The sequence below is a fragment of the Polypterus senegalus genome, chromosome 2 (genome assembly GCF_016835505.1).
Source record: "Polypterus senegalus isolate Bchr_013 chromosome 2, ASM1683550v1, whole genome shotgun sequence".
Taxonomy (NCBI): domain Eukaryota; kingdom Metazoa; phylum Chordata; class Cladistia; order Polypteriformes; family Polypteridae; genus Polypterus; species Polypterus senegalus.
The window spans coordinates 44452859-44477884 of record NC_053155.1 but is presented as its reverse complement, the minus strand read 5'-3'; the positions used below and the strand labels follow the sequence as shown (position 1 = coordinate 44477884).

Here is a 25026-nt window from a genome sequence, read left to right as displayed (position 1 = left end):
TAAAAAAGAGGCAATACAGGGCCACAAAGCCAACCTATTTTAAAAGTTGGTGTTTATCTATTGCTTATACCCACAGCAACATACAAAAAAGGTACATGAAGACAAAACCACAAATGTAATCAAATAGCACTTATAGTCGTAACTATATAGTGTGTATTGAAATTACTTTGAAGTGGCTAGGTTTGCTGACTCACCCTTCTGCTATCCAGGGTTCAGTTCCATCTCCTATGCTCAGATTTACCTCAGAAGTCCAATATTGGAGCTGGGAATAATGTCACACCTGAGTTGACCATGTTCCAGTAAAACATTCAGAAAAATAATAGGCATGCCTGCAGGTACACCTGTGTTATGCTTACTCTTTCAGAATACAGACCACTACCATACAATGCATTACACACAGTATTTTGAGCATCTAAACACAACAGCATCACAGATGCAGTAGCAGTTGGGCAGTACCGTGGGTACGATTAATTTAATAAGACACAGACAGAAGAACTAATAAACAGTGTACAGCTTTCACTCAAGTTTACAGTGTATGTTGCCATTTTCGATTGAGATCATAATGTGAAGTCGGATAAACTCGGACTTGACAGATCAACCCTGAGTTTCCGAGTAGGAAATCAGACTTGTGGGGGGTGCTCCAGTTGAAAATTTAGACTAGGAACTTGGGAATTCTGACTTCCTAGGACTAGTCATTGTCAATTGGAGTAGGCAAATTCTCCTTTAACCCCAAGGATTCTCCTCAGGCTTCGCTGGTTTTTCTCCTATATGTTTGTTTGTCAATTCTAAATTGGCCAAGTGGGACTGTGGATAAGAGTGATTTCATCTTATCTGGAGGTGGTTACTGCTCTGCTTCTAATGCTGCTGAGAGAAGTTTCAGCGTCCAACAATGCTAAATTTAAAATAAAACAATGAAACTAATGGGGGGCATGAAGGTGAATACATAGAGCTGATTGCGCCACGATGAACGCTGTCATAATTTAAGGATAATCCTGCCTTTGTACTGATCCCTCCTGGAGTGCGAAAGCTTATTACTTAGCAATGATTTTTCAACAGCTTTGCAATTTCATCAGAACATAAACGTCAGAGAGAGTGAGTGTGTGGCCAATAGAGCTAAGGACTATAAATAAGGTGCTTACTGCATTTAAATGAAGTGTGATTACAGTGCGTTACTTTTAGACAGTACACTTTACAGTATACATTCATACTTGATAGAGAGCATACCACCCACCTGTCATTTATCCACTTTTGGAATAAACAACCAGAATGTAGAAATTTCAAAATAAGATTTCTAGCAGGTTTCATGGCTAGTCCACTTGTGCACCTCTCAAGCATCCCATGTCTAGACTTTATGGTTCACTGGTTTGAAACACTCTTAAGCTCTTTCCCAGGGTCATGGGTCTCTCTTCTTTAGCTACAGGAATATCAAGCTAAAATTTTGGTGTGTCCAAACCAGTGAGCCCTATGTGATCCTCTAATAACTATCCAAGCTGAGCCTGAACTGCCCACTTTAAATTGGAAAAAGGATGACAGTTCCCACAATCTGGGACTTTATGCCAGAAAATGGTCTGGAGGACAATGAATTGTCTCTGCTGGTCCTCTAAATCACCTTCTTTAAAAGAGCAAAAATTATTCTAGCTTTGTTGGCTATGGGCACTGTGTTGCCCCCTATTGGCTGGGAGGTGCTCTGGCTCCTGGCTAGATTTCCACTGCCTCTTACTTGAGCCCCCCCAAGTATACTATTCCTGGAAAACACTAAAGTTAAAGAGATCAAGGCCCCTAGTAGCAAACCCCTTCATGAACTGGCATGAAAAACTGCATTCCCATTTGTTGCATGGGTTTATTCCTATTTGTTTGAGGTAATGCTGGGTACAACCTTTTGTGTACTTGTGTAAACACTCCCCTCTTCTGGCAGCCCCTTTCCATACAAGCAGCCGGTTACTATTTCCCATATTTTATAACATGTCCAACTAAGCTCCAGATAGTTGATGTGCCTGCACTGATACTAAACCCAGTTGTGAACTTTTCTTTGTATTCTACCAGAATAATCAATGTTGGAGTGTCCCTTGTGGTGCACTACAGAGCAAATTGTGGACTTGGGCAGCTGGAATTCGAGACCAGCATTTTCTCTCTTTTTTCATTGTCATTTGGATGTTTTAAGAACATAATTTGTATTTTAAACAATACCTGTATTTTTCTGTGAATACTGCATGACATTTATTTAATATACAAGTGTACAGCACTACTAGCTTACTAGTTGAAGTGGGAAAACATTTAACTAAATTAAGTACACTAATGATCTTTTATCTAAAACAGCTTAATGTAGTTAAGGGTTGAAGGGTGACAGAGCCTATCCCAGTAGCATTAATTACAAAGAAGGAACCAAACCTGAACTGATTGCCAGTCCATCAAAGGGTGAACTTATTCATACAGTAGAATTTACAGTCAATACTAAACCTAACTGCATACTTTTGGGATGTGGTAGGAAACCAAGTGAACAAAAAAGAAAACTCACACTTCTGTGGGGAAAACACACAAACACCACACAGGCAGTTACTGTATGAGACTAGGATTTGACCTCAGGCTTATGGATCTATCAGGAAGCACCACTAACCAATATCCCACCTAACACATAAGTACTATAATTTAAAAGGAAACTACTTCTCTTTTGCAACATAAATAGGTTCTGTTGGTTCTCATATTTCCTTCCGCCAAAGAACCCTTTTTCAGCTTTGTGGTGAACAACTAGGGGTCCAGCCCCTTTCTTTGTTAAAGGTCAGTCAAGACAGAAAAGCATGAAATTCAGCTTCCCCAAAAAGTCTGGATGCACTGAGTGTGTTTTAAATGAAAAAGAGAAGGCTAAAATTAATCTTAAGAGAAAGGAGAGCAAAATGTAAGCCTTGTCACCAAGAAACTGTCCACAACAAATCAACCAAGCACTTTAAGGGTTCAAAAATAGCATCAACAATGAATGGCACCAAAGAGAAAAAGGCAGGAAGTCAAAATGTATCAGCAGGATTATACAGAAGCTCAGTATGCTGAAAGTTACAGCTTAAAATCCGACATAATAAAAGACATAATCTGAGAAAGTTTAAATAAATAACATTAAAAAAATAAGGCAAAAAAAGAACTACACATACAAGAAGCTTAAATAAGTGTTACATATATAAAGCCCATCAATAAGTAATGATATAATTGGGAATTGTTATTCTTATTATTATTTTTCACTGGTATTTTATTTAATGCACATTTAAGATTGGGATGTGATAGGACCATTTATAAGCCTTTTACTAAGATTTTGAAGCCAAACCAATGAGTCAAAGGTACACATATATATATATATATATATATATATATATATATATATATATATATATATATATATATATATAGTATAACAATGATTTTGACTTCATTACCATATAAATATAATTTATTACATTCTTATAAACCCCAATTCCACATACAATTCCAGTGTAGTCTATTACAATGAAAACAGCAGAATTTACATTAAAACATTAACATTAAATTTCCACTTCAGTCCTTTTCATTTCTGTCAAGGCATACTCCATATGGTACCTTCTGAAAGAACTTGTTATAAAAGTTAAAACAAAATGCAAGTGTTAACTTTAAAATAAAATATTAAAAAACTGTTTTGTCACATTTTATTATCAAAGTGCATTATATCATTAATTTTTTCAATCACTGTATTCGCTAGACTAAGCCTCTGACCTTGCTGTATATTATCCTGCAATAAAATAGTCTTTAGAAAACACTTTATCAAACTTACCATTTGTTCACACTGCTTATTTTGTAAAGTATTGTTTTTATTCAGACGCTGTATATACCATTAAAAAGGTGTCATCTTGATCACCCAATTCTGAAGAGTCTCATAAATCAGATTTGTCAAGGCCAACAGGGTCAACAAAGAAAGTCTGACCTTTTACTTCAAGTATTCAGATAAAGCCACTGGTGAAAAACTGTGGTTGTTAAACTAACAGATGGCAGGCGGTTTAACTGCAATATTTACAAAATAACAAAAAAGAAGCTGGATTGATTTTACACTTTTATTTGAATCGATAACCACTTGGCTTGGTGACAATATATCATGCCAAAGAAATCAAAATGGCATCCAAATGACCATCACAACTGGTAGTAAATTTAAATGCATATTAAAAGAAGCCAATTGAAAATGCTTACATATGTTTTAATAGACTTACAGGTTACAGACTTCAATTCTGCCAGAACAATAACTAAAGTACCATAAGAAATTTATGATCAGCTATAATACCAATGCACCGAAGCTAAACTATGAATTGTGGGTATACGACTGCTAACATGATATCCCATAAAAACACTGGGCAACCACTAAAGTAACTAATCCAACTTAGCATGTCAAGATGAATGTTGGGGGAAAAATGAAGCAGGAAAGAAAAACAATGTTTATAAAAAAAAAAAAAAGTTTCATTTACCAAGCCCACAAACTCACTTTTACAGTTTAAGTGGGATCACTGGCCAGTATTTTGGCTGTTTCTTGTCACAGTTCCTGTCAAAGGTGAGCTGCATGGCCGTTTCCATGCCCTGGATTTTGGCAGCGTCTTCCCCATAAAGTTTCTTCATTTCCGCTACCCGTCTCTCGCCAGGTTTTTCCAGAGGTGGTTTTGCACTTCGACCAGATATGGAATGCAGACCATGGTCTGCCGGCATGTATGAGCTGTGCTGCTCTGCTTCCAGCTGCTGCTGTTCTTCTGGAGAAGGTCAAGATAAAAGGGTAGAAAAAAGTTTTGTAAGTTTTCACATTACTATACAACGTTAAATCACAATGGATTTAATTTGGCTAAGATATAAAAACACTTTAATGTTAAAAACAAGTCTCTGTACAGAGATCTAAATTAAATACAAAATTGAATACACAATAATTGATTGCACAAGTATTCAAATCCTTTAATATCCATCCATTCATTTTCTAACCCGCTGAATCTGAATACAGGGTCATGGGGGTCTGCTGGAGCCAATCCCAGCCAACACAGGGCACAAGGCAGGAACCAATCCTGGGCAGGGTGCCAACCCACCACAGAAATCCTTTAATATAACACACCTAAATCATTCAGGTGCAGCCCGTTGTTTTAGAAGTCACATAATTAGTTTAATGGAGTTCAACAGTCTATGGTTTCAATTGATTACAGTCCAAATGCACATTTTATCTGGGAGGTCCAACTTGTGGTGAGTCAGTAAGACAGGCTAACCTACACAATGAAGACAAAAGAATACTCCAAGCAACTCAGTGAAAATGTGAATGTAAAGCACAAGTCTGAGGATGGAGATAAGAAAATATCCAAGTCAATGAATATCACTTGGAGTTCAGTTAAATTTATCATTAGGACATGGCAAAAGTATGGCCCAGCAGTAAATCTGCCTATAGCTGGCTGTCCACAAAAACTGAGTCACTGTGCAAGATGATCAGTGAGGGAGGCCACTAAGTGACCTATGAGAACAACGAGAAGTGTGACTTTAAAAAACAGGTGGCATCAGTAATGGTTTAAGTGTGTCATATTTTAAGTGTGTCATATTAAAAGAGGTGAATACTTAATTTGTAATTTAAATTTGTAATTAATTTAGACTACTTTGTAGAGATGCATTTTTCACTTTGAAATTAAGGAGTATTTTTCTGTTGATTAGCATCAAAAAAGCCCAATTAGACTCTGATTCAACACTGCGTAAGTCAGTTTCACATGTACTATGCCATCAAATGTTTTCTTAGTTCTTAGAAGTAGAATAATTTGTACTATCCATCCACCCATTATCCAACTCACTCTATCTCAACTACAGGGTCACGGGAGTCAGACTGTGCATTAATTGTATTTGTTTTTCTGCTTTGCAAGTAAAACATTATTTCCAGTACTAACTATCCATCAATTATATGTACTCATGTTGTCCAATTCTAAGTCAAATAGTTCACAGACAACGCCAACAGCACTGGACAATGAGCAGAACCCTATACAGAATTAGTAAACAAAATTGCATCAGGCCAACTTAACTAACCTGGATTTATCTACTGGGAAAACTGGAATACAAGGAGGTAAGCCCAGATGAGCAAACTCCACACAGACCCAAGATTCAAATCCAGTGTACTACTAATAGCTCTGGCATCATTCTATCCATCCATCCATTTTCCAACTCGCTGAATCCGAACACAGGGTCACGGGGGTCTGCTGGAGCCAATTCCAGCCAACTCAGGGCACAAGGCAGGAACCAATCCTGGGTATGGTGCCAACCCACCGCAGGACACACAAAAAACACACCCACACACCAAGCACACACTAGGGCCAATTTAGAATCGCCAGTCCACCTAACCGGCATGTCTTTGGACTGTGGGAGGAAACCGGAGCGCCCGGAAGAAACCCACGCAGACACGGGGAGAATATGCAAACTCCACATAGGGAGGACCCAGGAAGCGAACCCAGGTCTCCTACTACCACCGACATGGCATCATTCTAAATAAATGTAAATTTATTTCTCCTTGCTTGGTTGTGTTTCACTGTACAGTATATGTTGGCTCCGTGGCAAGTCTGGTGCTTCACATCACCAAAGGCTGGGGGTTTAAATTCCTGCCATCACTATCTGTGGAGGTTGTACGTGCTATCCGTGCCCATAGAGGTTTTTCTATAGGTTTGTCTCAGTGATGTAAAAGTTTAGGTTGATTGCAAGTATACAAATGGATGTGCACTACATTAGTTGTATAGAATTTATTTCTACACTGTTATAAAGAATAATTATACCAAGTACTAATACTAAGTACCATACTAATTTTATGTAAAAGTATCAATTCCAAAATTAAAACATTCTAAAATGCTTAAATAAAGTACTTCAATTAAGGCCACACAAAGGGTCATGGAAATCTGGAACAAACTACTGAGTTATGCACTGTAGTTAGCTACAAACACCCCACCTGCTTTCAAAATCATTTCATTGAGATATTTAGACAACTTAGCCATAATCCTTCTAAACAATCTTCATGGCCTGAATAGCTTTCCCTTGTTTATAAACTTTATTAGATTTTCTCTATAGTATTGGTCATTCTATTAATGCTTTCATCAATGCCAAAAATAAAAGTTTTTGAATGGACCCATTTATTAAAGCAGTTTATATCTGTTCTATTTAATGTTGTTTTCACTTTAATGGCAAACTACCCATCTATCCATTTTATCTTATCTTTCTTAAAGATGGCAGTGACACAAGCACATGCAGCGGCTCAACACTCCTCAAAATGATACTCCTTAATTAGCTTTTTGTTAGTTTTGTTAGTCTATTTACTACCATATGTCTCGTATGCTGCATAGGTGAACATGAAATGCAGCCGATATGAATCGATACATATCAGCTTTATGCACAGCAGCTGTGTTTTTGACAAAGAGTACCCAGATCACAACATACTGGCAGACCTAGTCAGACCGTTGGGAGTCTCTGTGGATTACAATTCCAGTTGGAAGGAGATGGAGGTGGTGTAAAATGAAGAAGGTAAGGAGTGGCTGCCTGGCCAGTATACACAGACTAGGAAACAACCTGCATGAACCCCCATTGCAGTTTTTGTCTCCAATGCAAGGTAGTTCCCAAATAAAACAAAGGAACTGGAACTTGGTATACTGTATTAATCCCCAAAGGAAAATCCTATTTTTCGCATAACCAAACTTATTCAGAGTTTTAGGGGAAGAGCACAGGGTTGGCAATTTGTATAGCACCCCTACAGCAATTGCAGGTTAAGGGCCTTGTTCAAAGGCTCAACAGAGTAGCATTCCTTCTCTCACTGCCGGGATTTGAACAGGCAACCTTCAAATTACCAGCCCAGATCCTCCTTTAGCCCAGTGTTTTTCAACCTCTTCACTGGAGTGGAACCCTGCGTAAATGGTTACCTTGCTCACGGAACCCTGTGCAATTATCCACCAGTATGTCCTATATCATTAGGACTTTTTTGGCAGAACCCTTGGTTAGCACTTATGGAACCCTGGTTGAAAAACACTGCTTTAGCCACAAAGCCACCACTTACCATCCAGGAGAACATTCAGGACTGCTGCATTATGGTCATTACAGAGACATGACTCAACCTGTCAACTCCAGATGAGGAAACAACAGAATTCACCACCCAGATGGAGTGTTCGCAATAGCCGGTGATTTCAATCAGGAGAATCTAAAAGCTATGCTCCGAGATTCTATCAAAATGTCCAATGTCCCACAAGAGGAATAAACAGACCATGTGTACAGTAACCTCAAGCATAGGGTTTAAAGCATTACCTCTCCCACATCTGGGCCATTCTGTCCACATCTCTCTGTTTTTAGCTTCAGTATACGGTCCTCTTATACAAACACAATTTATTTTTGTATAGCCCAAAATCACACAAGAAGTTCCGCAATGGGCTTTAACAGGCCCTGCCTCTTGACAGCCCCCTAGCCTTGACTCTCTAAGAAGACAAGGAAAAACTACCAAAAAACCCTTGTAGGGAAAAAATGGAAGAAACCATGGGAAAGGCAGTTCAAAAAGAGACCCCTTTCCAGGTAGGCTGGATGTGCAGTGGGTGTCAAAAATAAGTGGGTCAATACAATACAATACACAGAACAAATCCTTAATACAGTATAAAAATAAAAATATACGGAGCAGAATTTAACAGTAGATGATATCACATAATATGATTTTGGATTTGTTTAGAGTCCTGAAGACCTCAGCCATCAAGCTGCCTTGTCCAGTTGGCCATCAACACAGTCAAACCAACTGTAAGAGATATGTAGATGTGGCCATAGGGAACTTCAGAGCAGCTCCAGGACTGCTTCAGTACCGCTGACTGGACGTATTTGAAAATGTTAATATTGATATATACCACTCTGCTGTACTGTTTTATATAAAGAGCTGCACAGACAATGTCACTCTAACAACAAATTTGTGCATTCTCCAACAATAAGTCGTGGATAACAAGAGATGTACAAATCTTGCTAAAGGCTCGCAATAAGGTTTCCACTCTGGGGGCAGTACAGTGCTGCCAGGCTGAAGCTGTAGAGGGGCATTAGAAATGTGAAAGCAGCCTACAAGTGAAAAATTGGGCATTATTATAACAACTCAGCCTCCTGCCATGCATGACAAGGTGTATGTTACATCATTAAATAAAACAATAATAGCAACCCAGCTACCAGTAGCAGCAGAGCAACTTAACCACATCTTTGGACGCCATGGGGAGGAGAGACCAGGAACTGTCACGACCACCATTCCAGCTTCAGATACCAACAGCCAGGTACACAGTATACAGTCTGCTGATGTTATACATACATTCTGGAATCAATGTACAGAAAGTGGCTGGCCCAGGACAGGTTCTCTGAGACTGTGCTGCGGAGTTTGTTGGAGGTTTTTACAAATATCTTCAAACCAATCTCTATTACAGTGTATTATCCCTACCTGCCTTAAGACATCCATTATAGTACCAGTTCCAAAGCAGACTGCAGTAACCTGCCTCAATGATTACAGACCAGTAGCATAAACACCAGTAATCATGAAGTGCCTGGTTCTCAAGGAACAGATGTACGGCTACTATTTGTGGATTACAGTTCTGCTTTTAATACCATCTTACACAGCACACTGTATTCCAAGATGTTCGACCTGGGCCTCATGCTTAAAATCTTCCTGTGGATTCGGACTTTTTAACAAACCAGTCACAGTCTGTCAGGATGGGTTCCCACTTGGTCACTCAGCACAAGAGCACTGCAAGGCTGTGTGCTGAGCCCTTTCCTTTACTCTCTGTATACATATGACTGTATAACAGCCCATAACAGCAATGCCATTATAAAATTTGCAGACAACACAATAGTGGGGCTGACTACTAATGGAGACAAGTCTGCCTACAGGGAGGAGGTAGGTAGTTTGACAAACTGGTGCATAGAGAATACAGTAATCCCTCCTCAATTGCGGGGGTTGCGTTCCAGAACCCCCCTCAAAAGGTGAAAATCTGCGAAGTAAAAACCATACGTTTATATTGTTATTTTTATATTGTCACGCTTGGGTCACAGATTTGCACAAAAACACAGGAGGTTGTAGAGACAGGGACTTTAAAACACTGCAAACAAACATTTGTCTTTTTTTCAAAAGTTTAAACTGTGCTCCATGACAAGACAGAGATAACAGTTCCATCTCACAATTAAAAGAATGCAAACATATGTCCATCTTCAAAGGAGTGCACGTCAGAAGCAGAAAATGTCAGAGAGAGACAGAGAGAGAAAAGCAAACAATCAAAAATCAATAGGTGCTTTCAAGTATGCGAAGCAGCTGCAAGGAAGAGAGCAATGTGAAGGCAGTCTTTCAACATTTTTTAGAGGAGCGTCTGTATCCTCTAGGCCAGTGTGCGAACAGCCCCTCTGCTCACACCCCCTCCATCAGGAGCAGAGAATGTTAGAGACAGAGAGAGAGAGAAAAGCAAACAATCAAAAATCAATACGTGCTGTTAGAGCTTTTAAGTATGCAAAGCACCGCACGGGAAGCATATCCTATATAATTGAGGAGTTTTATTTAATATGTAATACGTGCTCTGATTGGGTAGCTTCTCAGCCATCCACCAATAGCGTGCCTTGTATGAAATCAACTGGGCAAACCAACTGAGGAAGCATGTATCAGAAATTAAAAGACCCATTGTCTGCAGAAATCCATGAACCAGCGAAGAATCCATGATGTATATTTAGATATGCTTACATATAAAATCCGTGATGGAGTGAAGCCGCGAAAGTTGAAGCGCGATACAGTGAGGGATCACTGTAACTTGATACTTGACAACAAAAAAACTAAAGATGTAATCATTGATTTCAGGAAAAAGCAGGATGGCCACTGTATATAAACAGTGACAGAGTGGAGTCTCTAGATTCAGGCTCCTGGGTAACGACATCTCAGAAGATCTCTCATGGACAATAAACACAAACTCACTGGTTGAAAGAGCACAACAGTGACTTTACTTCCTGAAAAATCTAATGAATATTAGTCTGTTACAAAAGCTTCTGGTGTCTTTAAGTCTTTGTTTCACTGAGAGTGTCATCACTTATGGGATACTTATGTGGTACAGTAATAGCTCTGCAGAGAATCATAAAAACAGCAGAGAAAATTACCAGCATACCTTTGCCTACCTTGGAAGATATCTACACATCTCGATGTCTGTGGAAGACATCCTGCATCATAAAGGACTTGTATCACCTAACACACAAACTGTTTGAACTTCTCTTCTCAGGGCAGAGATATACTGTTTGTATATTAGAGCGCGGACCACAAGACTGATGAACGGTTTCTATGCCCAAGCAATTACTAAACTAAATTCTATAACAAAATTATACACCTCATGGAAAATTGTGAAATACAAGTAGTGTACCAGAATCTCAATGTATGTGTTAAGCAATGACAATAAAGGAATCTTATCTGATCTGTTTATTATAATTCTGTATGGCAAAGAACCACAGCCTATCCAAGCAACACTGAGCACATAGCAAGAATCAACCCTTCATAGTGTGCCAGTGCATGTTAAGGCACACAGCAGCACTAAAAAATAGTGAATTAGGATTCACCATTTGTGTTTACTTGCATGATTTTTGGCATTTGCAAGGGAAAACTGAAGCATGTGGAAATAAATTCAACGTACATGGGGATAAATCTTGATGTGTTTGCATGCACTGAGACTGATGGGGGACTGCTCCTCAAAAGAGGTAAGGCTAAGTGAGAATTTGCTGCACCAATTAACTGAGCTGACATATATTTGACACCTCACCTCATTCAAGAACATAAAAAAAAATGTTCATTATAATAACCATGTCCATCAGAAATTGCATTTTTGTGGTTGTGTTTGGAGTAATGCAATACAAAGTTTTGTTTGCTCTTTATTTTCAGAAAAAGAACAGTGAATCCCTAATCACTTTCTGTGTGGAACAAATAGCAAATCAAAAGCAACTTCCTGTTTTTTTTTAGAAAATAATGACAAACCAAAACGTACATAAAAACAATGAAATGGAAAAAAGAGTCATCACAGTAGGTAACACAAACAGAGAGAGTGTAGACACCACCTGGACCTGAGACCCCTTCTTAAAGTACAAGCATTAATGTACAAGAATATAAGAGCAATATACTATTTTATATTCAAACTTATTCTTTCTTCTGGGAGATGTGCAAGTAACAGCAAACTCTTTTCTTCTGCAATCAAATACAAAAAATGCAAAAAAACATAAAAGTAAGAAATCCCATGCCCTACTGTTCAGTAACATAGGCTTGTATTATTAAATGTAACTATCACGTCACATGGTCGAGGAACTAGCTAGTCTCTGACAGGCTGCTGTTGTGAAGGTGTAGCTCTGAACCAGAAAAAAAATTTTCCTGGGTTTACGGGACATTTACAACATTAGTACCGCCAAAATTTTTTTTAATACGTTCATCTTGGATATTATATAAAATGCTGAAATCATCTTTTTAAAATGGTAAAATTGAAAGAGAGAGACAATTTTTAAAGGAAATGGGTAAAGACAATCATAAAAAATTAACACATATAATGATTCAAACATACCTCACAATATTTGGAGAAACTGCTTACTATTTATCTAATAAAATTAATTTCTACAAGAACATTCTTTTATAATAAGAAAAAGAAGCATATGCAGCGCAATTATCTGCAACCCTTAAGAATATGTTAAACAAAATCTTATAAATTCGAATCCTTGGTGAAAAAATATTTTACTTTTATTGCTCCTGTTATGCAGGAACTATTGTTATCTATGGTCTGAGAAATAAATAAGAAGTTGCACACATCCTTTTGTCATTTATCAACATGGGTAAATCCAAAGTGCTTTCAGGTCAAATGAAACTAAAGGTTGTTTATCTACTCAAATTAGGCAATGGTTATATGCCCTAAAACAAAAAAAAAGCTCTTCAGCTGCACAGTTTGGTTAAATCTTGGGGCTACACAATTTCTAAATCATCTTTTAGTAGTAGAGAGTAGAATTTGTGTATTATGGGTTGATGAGTGAAAAATTTTGGTCATGCACACCATGGTGATGGATTATTGATGCTTTGAGGATGTTTTGATGTATGCTGCCCAGGAACTCTTTTGAAGAAGTAGAAAATTAATTCTGCGACATACCTGAACATTCTGTCTCAAAACCTAGCTGTCTTTGCCAGAAGGTTGAAATTCAGCCACAGATGGCCATTTCAACAAAATAAAGACTCCAAACAAATATAAAAAAAAAAAATCACACAGTACAGGTTATGAGAGAACAAAAAGTTTAGCAATGTACATCTCAATTTCCAGATATGATGTCAATTAGTGAAACTAGTGAAATGTTCTGCATAGAATAGTAGTAGTCAGAAGTCTTTCAACAAGGGTTCTTCAGCCTAGTTCAACACATCCAGCCATCATCCAACCCGCTATATCCTAACTACAGGGTCACGGGGACACATATACATATATCTCTCTCTCTCTCTCTATATATATATATATATATACACATATATATCTATATATATATTCTATATATCTATCTATATATTTATTTATCTATATCTATATATCTATATCTATATATATCTATATATCTATATCTATATATATCTATATATCTCTCTATATCTATCTATCTATATCTCTCTATATCTATCTCTCTATATCTATCTCTCTATCTATCTACAGTATATCTATATCTATCTATATCTCTATCTACAGGGTGGGCCATTTATATGGATACACCTTAATAAAATGGGAATGGTTGGTGATATTAACTTCCTGTTTGTGGCACATTAGTATATGTGAGGGGGGAAACTTTTCAAGATAGGTGGTGACCATGGTGGCCATTTGGAAGTCGGCCATTTTGGATCCAACTTTTGTTTTTACAATAGGAAGAGGGTCATGTGACACATCAAACTTAATGGGAATTTCACAAGAAAAACAATGGTGTGCTTGGTTTTAACGTAACTTTATTCTTTCTTGAATTATTTACAAGTTTCTGACCACTTATAAAATGTGTTCAATGTGCGGCCCATTGGGTTGGATTGTCAATGCAACCCTGTTCTCCCACTCTTCACACACTGATAGCAACACCGCAGGAGAAATGCTTGCACAGGCTTCCAGTATCCGTAGTTTCAGGTGCTGCACATCTCGTATCTTCACAGCATAGACAATTGCCTTCAGATGACCCCAAAGATAAAAGTCTAAGGGGGTCAGATCGGGAGACCTTGGGTGGCCCACGACGACCAATCCACTTTCCAGGATACTGTTCATCTAGGAATGCTCGGACCTGACACCCATAATGTGGTGGTGCACCATCTTGCTGGAAAAACTCAGGGAACGTGCCAGCTTCAGTGCATAAAGAGGGAAACACATCATCATGTAGCAATTTCGCATATCCAGTGGCTTTGAGGTTTCCATTGATGAAGAATGGCCCCACTATCTTTGTACCCCATATACCACACCATACCATCAATTTTTTTGTTCCAACAGTCTTGGAGGGATCTATCCAATGTGGGTTAGTGTCAGACCAATAGCGGTGGTTTTGTTTGTTAACTTCACCATTCACATAAAAGTTTGCCTCATCACTGAACAAAATCTTCTGCATAAACTGAGGGTCCTGTTCCAATTTTTGTTTTGCCCATTCTGCAAATTCAGTGCGCCGATCTGGGTCATCCTCGTTGAGATGCTGCAGTAGCTGGAGTTTGTAAGGGTGCCATTTGTGAGTAGCTAATATCCGCCGAAGGGATGTTCGACTAATGCCACTCTCCAGTGACATGCGGCGAGTGCTACGCTGTGGGCTCTTGTTGAATGAAGCTAGGACAGCCACTGATGTTTCTTCATTAGTGACAGTTTTCATGCGTCCACATTTTGGCAAATCCAACACTGAACCAGTTTAACGAAACATAGCAAGCAGTTTGCTAACTGTAGCATGGGAGATGGGTGGTCTCATATGGTGTCTTGCATTGAAATCAGCTGCAATGACCCGGTTACTGCGTTCACCAGACATCAACACAATTTCTATCCACTCCTCACGTGTTAACCTCTGCGACATGTCAATGGCTGTAAACAAAGAGAAACTTGTAAATAACTCATGAAAGAATAAAGTTATATTAAAACCAAGCACACCATTGTTTTTCTTGTGAAATTCCCAATAAGTTTGATGTGTCACATGACCCTCTTCCTATTGAAAAAACAAAAGTTGGATCCAAAATGGCCGACTTCCAAATGGACACCACCCATCTTGAAAAGTTTCCCCCCTCACATATACTAATGTGCCACAAACAGGAAGTTAATATCAAACATCAAACATTCCCATTTTATTAAGGTGTATCCATATAAATGGCCCACCCTGTATATCTCTATCTTTATCTCTATATATATATATATATAATATATATATCTATATATATCTATATCTATATATATATATCTATCTATATATATATATCTATATCTATCTATATCTATATCTATATATATATATATACATATATCTCTATTATATATATATACACATATATATCTATACACACGTGGACAAAATTGTTGGTACCCTTCAGTCAATGAAAGAAAAACTCAGAATGGTCACAGAAATAACTTTAATCTGACAAAAGTAATAATAAATAAAAATTCTATGAAATTTAACCAATGAAAGTCAGACATTGATTTTCAACCATGCTTCAACAGAATTATTTAAAAAATAAACTCATGAAACAGGCCTGGACAAAATGATGGTACCCCTAACTTAATATTTTGTTGCACAACCTTTTGAGGCAATCACTGCAATCAAACGATTCCTGTAACTGTCAATGAAACTTCTGCACTTCTCAGCAGGTATTTTGGCCCACTCCTCATGAGCAAACTGCTCCAGGTGTCTCAGGTTTGAAGGGTGCCTTTTCCAGACGACATGTTTCAGCTCTTTCCAAAGATGCTCAATAGGATTGAGGTCAGGGCTCATAGAAGGCCACTTTAGAATAGTCCAATGTTTTCCTCTTAGCCATTCTTGGGTGTTTTTAGCTGTGTGTTTTGGGTCATTGTCCTGTTGCAAGACCCATGACCTGCGACTGAGACCAAGCTTTCTGACACTGGCCAGCACATTTCTCTCTAGAATCCCTTGATAGTCTTGAGATTTCATTGTACCCTGCACAGATTCAAGACACCCTGTGCCAGATGCAGCAAAGCAGCCCCAGAACATAACAGAGCCTCCTCCATGTTTCACAGAAGGGACAGTGTTCTTTTCTTGATATGCTTCATTTTTCCGTCTGTGAACATAGAGCTGATGTGCCTTGGCAAAAGTTCAATTTTGTCTCATCTGTCCATAGGACATTCTCCCAGAATCTTTGTGGCTTGTCCACATGTAGTTTGGCAAATTCCAGTCTGGCTTTTTATGATTTGTTTTCAACAATGGTGTCCTCCTTGGTCGTCTCCCATGAAGTCCACTTTGGCTCAAACAACGACGGATGGTGCGATCTGACACTGATGTTCCTTGAGCTTGAAGTTCACCTTGGATCTCTTTAGAAGTTTTTCTGGGCTCTTTTGTTACCATTCGTATTATCCGTCTCTTTGATTTGTCATCAATTTTCCTCCTGCGGCCACATCCAGGGAGGTTGGCTACAGTCCCATGGATCTTAAATTTCTGAATAATATGTGCAACTGTAGTCACAGGAACATCAAGCTGCTTGAGATGGTCTTATAGCCTTTACCTTTGACATGCTTGTCTATAATTTTCTTTCTAATCTCCTGAGACAACTCTTTCCTTCGCTTCCTCTGGTCCATGTTGAGTGTGGTACACACCATGTCACCAAACAACACAGTGACTACCTGGAGCCCTATATATAGGTCCACTGACTGATTACAAGATTGTAGACACCTGTGATGCTAATTAGTGGACACACCTTGGATTAACATGTCCCTTTGGTCACATTATTTTCAGTCTTTTGTAGGGGTACCATCATTTTTGTCCAGGCCTGTTTCATGAGTTTATTTTTTTAAATAATTCTGTTGAAGCATGGTTGAAAATCAATGTCTGACTTTCATTGGTTAAATTTCATAGAATTTTTATTTATTATTACTTTTGTCAGATTAAAGTTATTTCTGTGACCATTCTGAGTTTTTCTTTCATTGACTGAAGGGTACCAACAATTTTGTCCACGTGTGTATATATATTGGCACCCCTGGTTAAGCTATGTTCTTAGGATTCAGAGAAAAATCCACCATTTAATTGAAGTACATTTATTCATTGGGAAAATAAATCCCACATTAAGAAATACATTTTTTAAATGAAATCATGTGTGCCACAATTATTGCCACCCGTGCTCTTAATATTTCGTAAAACCCCCTTTTGCCAACAAGACAGGACTTAATCTTTTTTTTAACATTTCACAAAGTTGGACAATATGAGGGCATGGACTTTTGACCATTCCTCTTTGCACAGGCTTTTTAGATCGTCCAGAGTCCTGGGTCCTCTCCTCTTCAGCTCACCCCGCAGGTATTCAATGGGGTTGAGGTCTGGGGACTGAGTTGGCCATGGAAGGAGCTTGATTTTGTGTCCGCTGAGCCATTTTTGTGTAGATTTTGCCATGTGTTTAGGGTCATTATCGTGCTGGAAGATCCAGTGACGACTCATCTTCAGCTTTCTGGCAGAGGCATCCACATTTTGATTGAAAATGTCCTGATATTTCAAGGAGATCATGATGCCATGCACCCTAACAAGGTTCACAGGGCCTTTGGAACAGAAACAGCCATACAACATATTATCCACCATACTTTACAGTGGGCATGAGGTGCTTTTCCTTATACTCATTCTTGGATTCACGCCAGACCCACTTAGAATATTTGTTGCCAAAAAGCTCAATTTTAGTCTCATCTGACCCAAGCAAACAGTCCCATTTGAAACCCCAGCACTGCTTAGCAAACTCCAGACGTGTACATTTGTGATTGTAGGTGAGAAAATGCTTTTTCCTTGCATGTCTCCCAAACAGCTTGTTGGCATGCAGATAGCGTCTTATGGTTGTCATGGAGACAAGATACAATTCTTTGGTGAAGTTCTCTAACAGTGAGCTCTGGAGAATGTTTTACTTCTCTTACCATCATCCTCACTGTACGTGGTGGCAAGATAAACTTGGGTCCTCATCCAGCCTTGTTTGTCACTGTTCCTGTAGTTTTACTCTTTTTTTATTATTCCTCTAACTGTAGATACAGGAAGGCTTAGGTGAGGAGCTATTTCCTTGTAGCCATTACCTGAAATATGAAGGTCGATGCACATCTGCCTTACTTGAACAGCATGTTCTCTTGTCTTTCCCATGTTAAAGAGTGGCTAAGAGCAATGACTCTGTCATGTCATATTTATACCCCAGGGTCAAAGGAAGTCATTAATTACTATTTAAAAGTTCTAATTTACTCTGATCAACTTTATTTCAAAAAATAAACTAGAAATTACAAAAATGCTTCAATTACATTTATTTTATAGGAATTGTTAGGGGTGCCAATAATTGTGGCACACATGATTTCATGTAAAATATTTATTTCTTAATGTGGGATTTTTTTCCCAATGAATAAATGTACTTCAATTAAAGGTTGAATTTTTCTCTCTTTTGTGTTGTGAGCCTATATTTTTTGGGGAAAAAAAAAAATTATTGGAAGCTTAAGAACACATTTTAACCAGGGGTGCCAATAATTGTGGAGGGCACTGTATATATATGTGTATGCATTTATATATATACTAGACATTAAGCCCGTTACAATAACGGGCGCTAGAACAGTATTGCATAAACATTATTAGGAACAGTCTATATTAAATGGCAAGGGACCTTGATCTCATTCAGTTTGTTGTCTTAATTTTTTTTGTTAAAAATATTTTTGCAAGAAGCCTAAAGTAAAATAATATTAAAAATAAAATAGAAACGTATATGATAATACAGTAAGTATAATTAATATTGCCTTAGTGTAAAACTTTATAACAATAATACACAATATCTGAAGAAGATATTTAGGAAAATGTTTTTATTTTTTTACTTCATGAAATTTTTCAATCAAATTTCATTATAGACAACATTTTATGTAAACACTCTTGTTCAGGACCATCTACAACGCCGACAACAACATCTGTAAAACTTCTAACTCTTGATTAATGCAACATATAACTGATAGTGGCTGAATACTGGTTCTGGCAAGTAAATGGCACCATTTCTAAGGTTTGCCCTTGAGCTTTATTAATTGTTATGGCTAATGTAACTGGAAATTGTCGCCTTCTTATAGTAAAGGGTAAATTAGTAGAGGATAGAGCCAAATCAATACGGGGAATATTCTGACGCATTTTCTTTTTTACAATCAATTTATTTGCTCATATTTTTCTTTGTCTTTCAGCCTTTCCTTTGTTGATGTTTACTTGCTGAGCTGACCATTCTTCCAGGAGATGTTGCTTATATACGATTTGAGTGTCTGTGTCTTGACGTGTCCTTTTTTTGGGTGGCATGTTGTTAGTAGATAGTTAGTTAGTAAACATACATGGGGCAGTATGCGTGACGCGGCTGCGACTACCCAATCAGCACTCTCCCGAGCAATGCTGTCCTTAATATGCTTATCATGCGCGGCGCGGCTACGCCATTCACTGTGTGCCCAGCTTCCAGTGTGTGTGCGTCTACGGTCTCCCCAGCAATGATGTCCTTTATTTGCTTATCATACGCGGCCGCTGCATACGCCATTCACTGTGTGCTCAGCTTCCAGTGTGTGTGCATCCACGATGCCGGTCATGCGTGTCGTACCGAGCCTCGCGCATGCGCACTTCACCAAAAGACACACACACACACACACACACACCTGGACACACACAGGGGTTTTATTAAAGAGGATGACCTGTCATCATCTGTAAATACGCACTCTCTTCTACAGAATTGAATACCTTTATTATTATTTTATGGTACAATGAGATTCAATATGCAAATCCTCCATAAACTTATTTTCCTGTAAAATGGTCAATTAACAACAACATCAACAATAATAATAACAACACGAAAAAAACAATAAAAAATATACACTATGAAGCATAAGTGGCTCAGGTTGTGCAATATTACAACTGTAATGCAAGTTTACAGTGAAGTAATTGTACTTACAAGTACAAACAGTTCTACAGGGAGCACTTGGACTGATTGAGTGTGTTTATAGCTCTTAGGATGAAACTGTGTCTGAACTGTGAGGTCCCTACAGGAAAGACTCTGAAGCGTTTGCCGAATGGGGGAAGTTCAAATAGACGGTGCGCCCATGGCTGAGTACAATGTAATGAAACAGTTTGGACTAAATAGAATTCTATTATGTACAAACTATATGCACACTTTTGATTGTAAAAATGCAATGAAATGAATATACCAGCACCCAGCCTACTTGTTCACAATCATTAAATTATTAATTATTCAGTACTGAGTTTCTTTTCCTTACTTAAACAGAAATTATATCACTGACACAATAAACACTTTCTAGTATTTCTTTACTACAACAGAAAGAAAGACATTGTGTATCAAGGAAAGCCAGAAAATACAGTTAAAATGTTCCAGTTAATGCAACAGAAACTGCCTGATTATGATCCGGGTCACTTCCTTGTGTTCCCATGTAATGTGGCCGGATGTGGTAATGACCTATGCTCTACTAGAAATGAACTCTCCAAATCATTAAGGAAAATAATGAGGCCAAGGCGGTCCTGAGGGGAATATGGTGAAGCTTCCAGGAAAATTAGCAACAATACAACCAACTCATTATTGTTTCTTTATAACAATTGTAATAGTTAGACGCTTTAACACTATAAAACACTGTCCTTGCAGTGAAATATTTTGCCACATATGGAGACTACGGAGTCTATCCTTTTATACAATGTCACAAATGTGTTACATACACTGTACAATGCAGCTGGCTTCTGGAATAAGGAAAAAAGGCTGCATACTCAAATGAACTAGTGGAAATAAGGAAAATGTGTCCCAGCTGTAGTCAATGTGACTGCAAAATAATTCCTGTCACATCTGGGGCTTGTTTTTTTTATGAGACAAGAGAAAACTACTTCTAGCACGCCAATCAGAAGAATACAGACACCCTCATTTTGCATGAGAACAATATACTAAATAGCAACAAGACAGGCCTTGTAACAGACCCTTGTTTATTCAGAGACACATCCAACATACTAATAGACCCCATAGAAATCCCAAGCTGAAAGCACAGGGTGGCGTTTTTTTTTTAAAGAAAAAAAAAAGGACTTGATCATTGTAAAGCTAGCTCTTCAGTTTTTGTTAGGATATAATTATGTTTGATCTGTGATTAGTTTACTACAACAGAAATGCAAGTTTGGATTTATTTACAAAAACTGATGCAAGTGTCCTCATCCTACTACATTCTACAACTTGTTTTCACCAACCAAAATAACATGAATTATCATTTTGCAACAAAGTAATTAATTTTTTCTTGAATATCTATACTAATAAAAGGCAAAGGCCTCACTGACTGACTCACTCACTCATCCATCACTAATTCTCCAACTTCCCGTTTAGGTAGAAGGCTGAAATTTGGCAGGCTCATTCCTTACAGCTTACTTACAAAAGTTAAGCAGGTTTCATTTCGAATTTCTATGCGAAACGGTCATAACTGAATCCTACTTAGGTACATATATACGGCCATAGCCTGCAGCTCGGTTGCTGTGTGAGCCGGAGTTGCGTCACCCATAACCACGCCTCCCACATAGTTGGCTGCCTCGTGAGATACAAGTTTAATGAGAAGACGCAGGGTATAAATGAGACTTTTGATCACTTTGTAACGTAGTTAAAATTGCTGCTGAAGGACTGTGCTTATGCAAACGAAGATGAGATGGTCAGGAATAGAATAGTGTTCGGCACAAACTCAGCAAAAGTGAGAGAGAAGAGAAACTTTTAAGTGCCGGGTCTAAGCTAACATTAAATAAAGCCATGGAAATCGCAAGATCGCACGAGATAGCACAAGTACAACTGAAAACCTTCGATGCATGCACTCCGAGCAGCTCACGTGAACTGACTGTGAACGCAGTACGCAGACAACAAGCAAGAGCTCCAAAAAGCACTGAACAAAAAACGCATTACAGAATTGAGAAGGCAGCAAAAGAATATGAAGCGAGTGATGCATACAAGCATATTCATAAGTGCAGCTACTGCGGAAACAAAGCACAGGGTGGAAAAAGTCAATGTCCAGCTAAAGGAAGACAGTGTATAAAATATGGTAAATTAAACCAATTCTCTAAAGTTTGCAGGACTGGGAAAGGTAAACCCGTGCATGCAGTGTGTGATGTCTCAGATAAAGAGGAAGACGAGCTGTTTATTGATGCAGTAAGACAGGGACAACCCTCTGAAGCTGAACAAGCCTTTGTAGACATATCAACAGGAAAGAAAGGTGTAAAGCTTAAGTTTAAATTAAGTTCATAGACATGCTGCCGCTAAATATTAGCTGGCAGTTCCACAACTTAATACCGGGAATGTCTGTTAAACATCTTAGATTCACGAGTACCGATTTGGGTAATGAACACTTCAATGAATGAAACCTGTTATCTTTACAACGGTTGACAAACACAGTATGTAACTTGCACACAACACATCCTCCAAATATGAACCTGATTGAAAGAAGTAATAACAACAACAACATTTATTTATATAGCACATTTTCATACAAATAGTAGCTCAAAGTGCTTTACATATTAAAGAATAGAAAAATGAAAGACATAATTATAAAAAAATAAATCAACATTAACATCGAATAAGAGTAAGGTTCAATGGCCAGGGGACAGAAAAACAAAAAAACTCCAGACGGCTGGAGAAAAAATAAAATCTGTAGGGATTCCAGACCATGAGACCGCCCAGTCCCCTCTGGATAATCAAATCCTTGATGACAGCAACACTCATAACAGTCACAAAACAATTACATTGACAATCATGTTACGTTATTTTTAAAATGTTTCCTTTTCTTTTTCATAACTTCTTTAACACACTACTTCTCCGCTGCGAAGTGCGGGTGTTTTGCTAGTTAGATGATAAAAGAAACCAACTGACCTTTCTTGAAAATATATAAAGTTTATATATAAACAACACAAGCCAAATGAAAGAACACAATTGCATTTATAAAGTAAAAAAGTTAAGACTACTTCTGAAGGTAATGAACACAACACAAGGAATAAACAGCACAATAAAAATGAAATGAAGTGAATGCTTTCATAGTTTTATATTTTCCTAAATTGTGACAAAGAGCAGTCCTTGTATATACAGCCTTTCTACAGCACAGAACATCCCAAATCATTTCACAAGTACAGCCACATTGTACAACTGCTAACATTATTAGGTACATCTCTTCATTAATGCAGACCACTCTTCCAAACAGCCAGTCATGTGCAGCTACTCATCATATACAGGAATAGTCAAGAGGTTTAGGTGTTTCTCGACAAAACATTAAAATTGGCAAGCCCTCCTGGAATCTAAACACTTTAGAGTCTCTAGTATCAGAGAATGGCATGATGCAAAAAATATTAACTGAATGGTAGTTCAGTGAGAGAGTGACCAAACTTGCAAATGCTCATATCAACAAATACTCAAAATATAGGTCTTTTGTTTTGCACAATCCTGGAGTAGACCAGTTGTTCATTTCAGTGCACGTTATCTATTTGATTGACAAACAAAACTTTTGAACCTTGAAATGTATTAGGCTTACTTTAGTTCAACAGTAAATGGTAACTCCATGAAATGTAAAGCTGCTCAATGTCTAAGCAGCATCTCCTCCAATTTAGTTGGCAGTGTGGTCTGCCTTCTGCTTATTAACATCTATGACTATCTTGTTGGTTCTTTGGACATTATTATGTAATTGTATCAGTTATGGAGAGATGCCAGGGGACAGTCTAATGTTACATACCCACATAATTAATAGTTTTCTGTGTGGTTCATATGCAAATAATTACCATTCAATTTTCAAATATAGATTTATTTATCTGCGGTGGGCTGGCGCCCTGCCTGGGGTTTCTTTTCTGCCTTGTGCCCTGTGTTGGCTGGGATTGGCTCCAGCAGACCCCCCGTATCCCTGTAGTTAGGCTATAATGGGTTGGATAATGGATGGATAATGTAAAGTAGGCTTTTCTAAAAACATAAAAACCCAACTGTGTTAAGTGCATTATGTATTGTATTCATTAAAAAGGCAATGTTAACGTGATTAAAATAGAAGAGGCACATTTAAAGGTACATTGTTAAACAAAACAGTGGACATCTTAAAACCTGTGCCTGTGTTAAAAGACAAATGCGTCAAATTTCAAGATCTAGAAGGTGAATATTCTGGAAACAGGAAGGCAAAGCGGCAGTCAATAATGCTGCCATCTCACAGCTCCAGAACCCTAATTCAAAATATGGTAATGTTTGTGTGGAGTTGGCATGCTGCTGCTTTGTGTTCTTATACAGTTTACTCGTGGTATTCTTGCTTACACTCACATTCAAGAAGATTTGCAGAATAGCCCTGTAATGGATTGGGTGCCCTTTTGAAAGTGGCTTCCTTACTTGCATTTAGTGACATCACAATGGGCTTTGACCTTTGTGAGCCTGAGTTATGCTAAGAAAACCTACAATTTAATACAATTGGCAAAAGATATACACTGTGACTGACTCTAAAAGCTACATATTTGATGTTAAGAATTTGCTTTGATTCCAAACCCTATCTTGGATGAGGCCATGTAAAGATTTTGCTGCCTTTTCTTTGGCAAACACTACTCTAATTTTCTGTGTCATTTTATCTGCAATTGACCATAAGCCACTTGTAATTTGCAGTTTATACAGTTATGCTAGTTACTTCCTGATTCCACTAGATACTCTTGGCTGGGAACAAATTTTAACATTTGTTCCAAAGAATTTTGTTTGACCGTAAAGCCTTCTGGCTGCAAACTGAGCTGAAGATTGCTTCAGGTTGTATTTCAGCTAACTTTGTGTCAGTGGCTTTAGGTTCTTGCTGTGTTGCTGGTCTCTTGCAACACAGATTTATTATTTTTTCAGCA

At 38.0% G+C, this 25026-nt stretch overlaps 1 protein-coding gene across 3 annotated transcripts in view; it reads right to left on the bottom strand.

The window, feature by feature from the left end:
• Positions 1-4053: 4053 nt before the first annotated feature.
• The window catches only part of gemin8 (gem (nuclear organelle) associated protein 8), a 142739-nt gene continuing 121766 nt past the window's right edge, over positions 4054-25026 (bottom strand). For all 3 annotated transcript variants that reach the window (XM_039743599.1, XM_039743597.1, XM_039743598.1), the window contains one exon: positions 4054-4748. In XM_039743599.1, the coding sequence (XP_039599533.1) occupies positions 4492-4748 (257 nt within the window). In that variant the 3' untranslated portion in view covers positions 4054-4491. The remainder of the gene's footprint in view (positions 4749-25026) is intronic.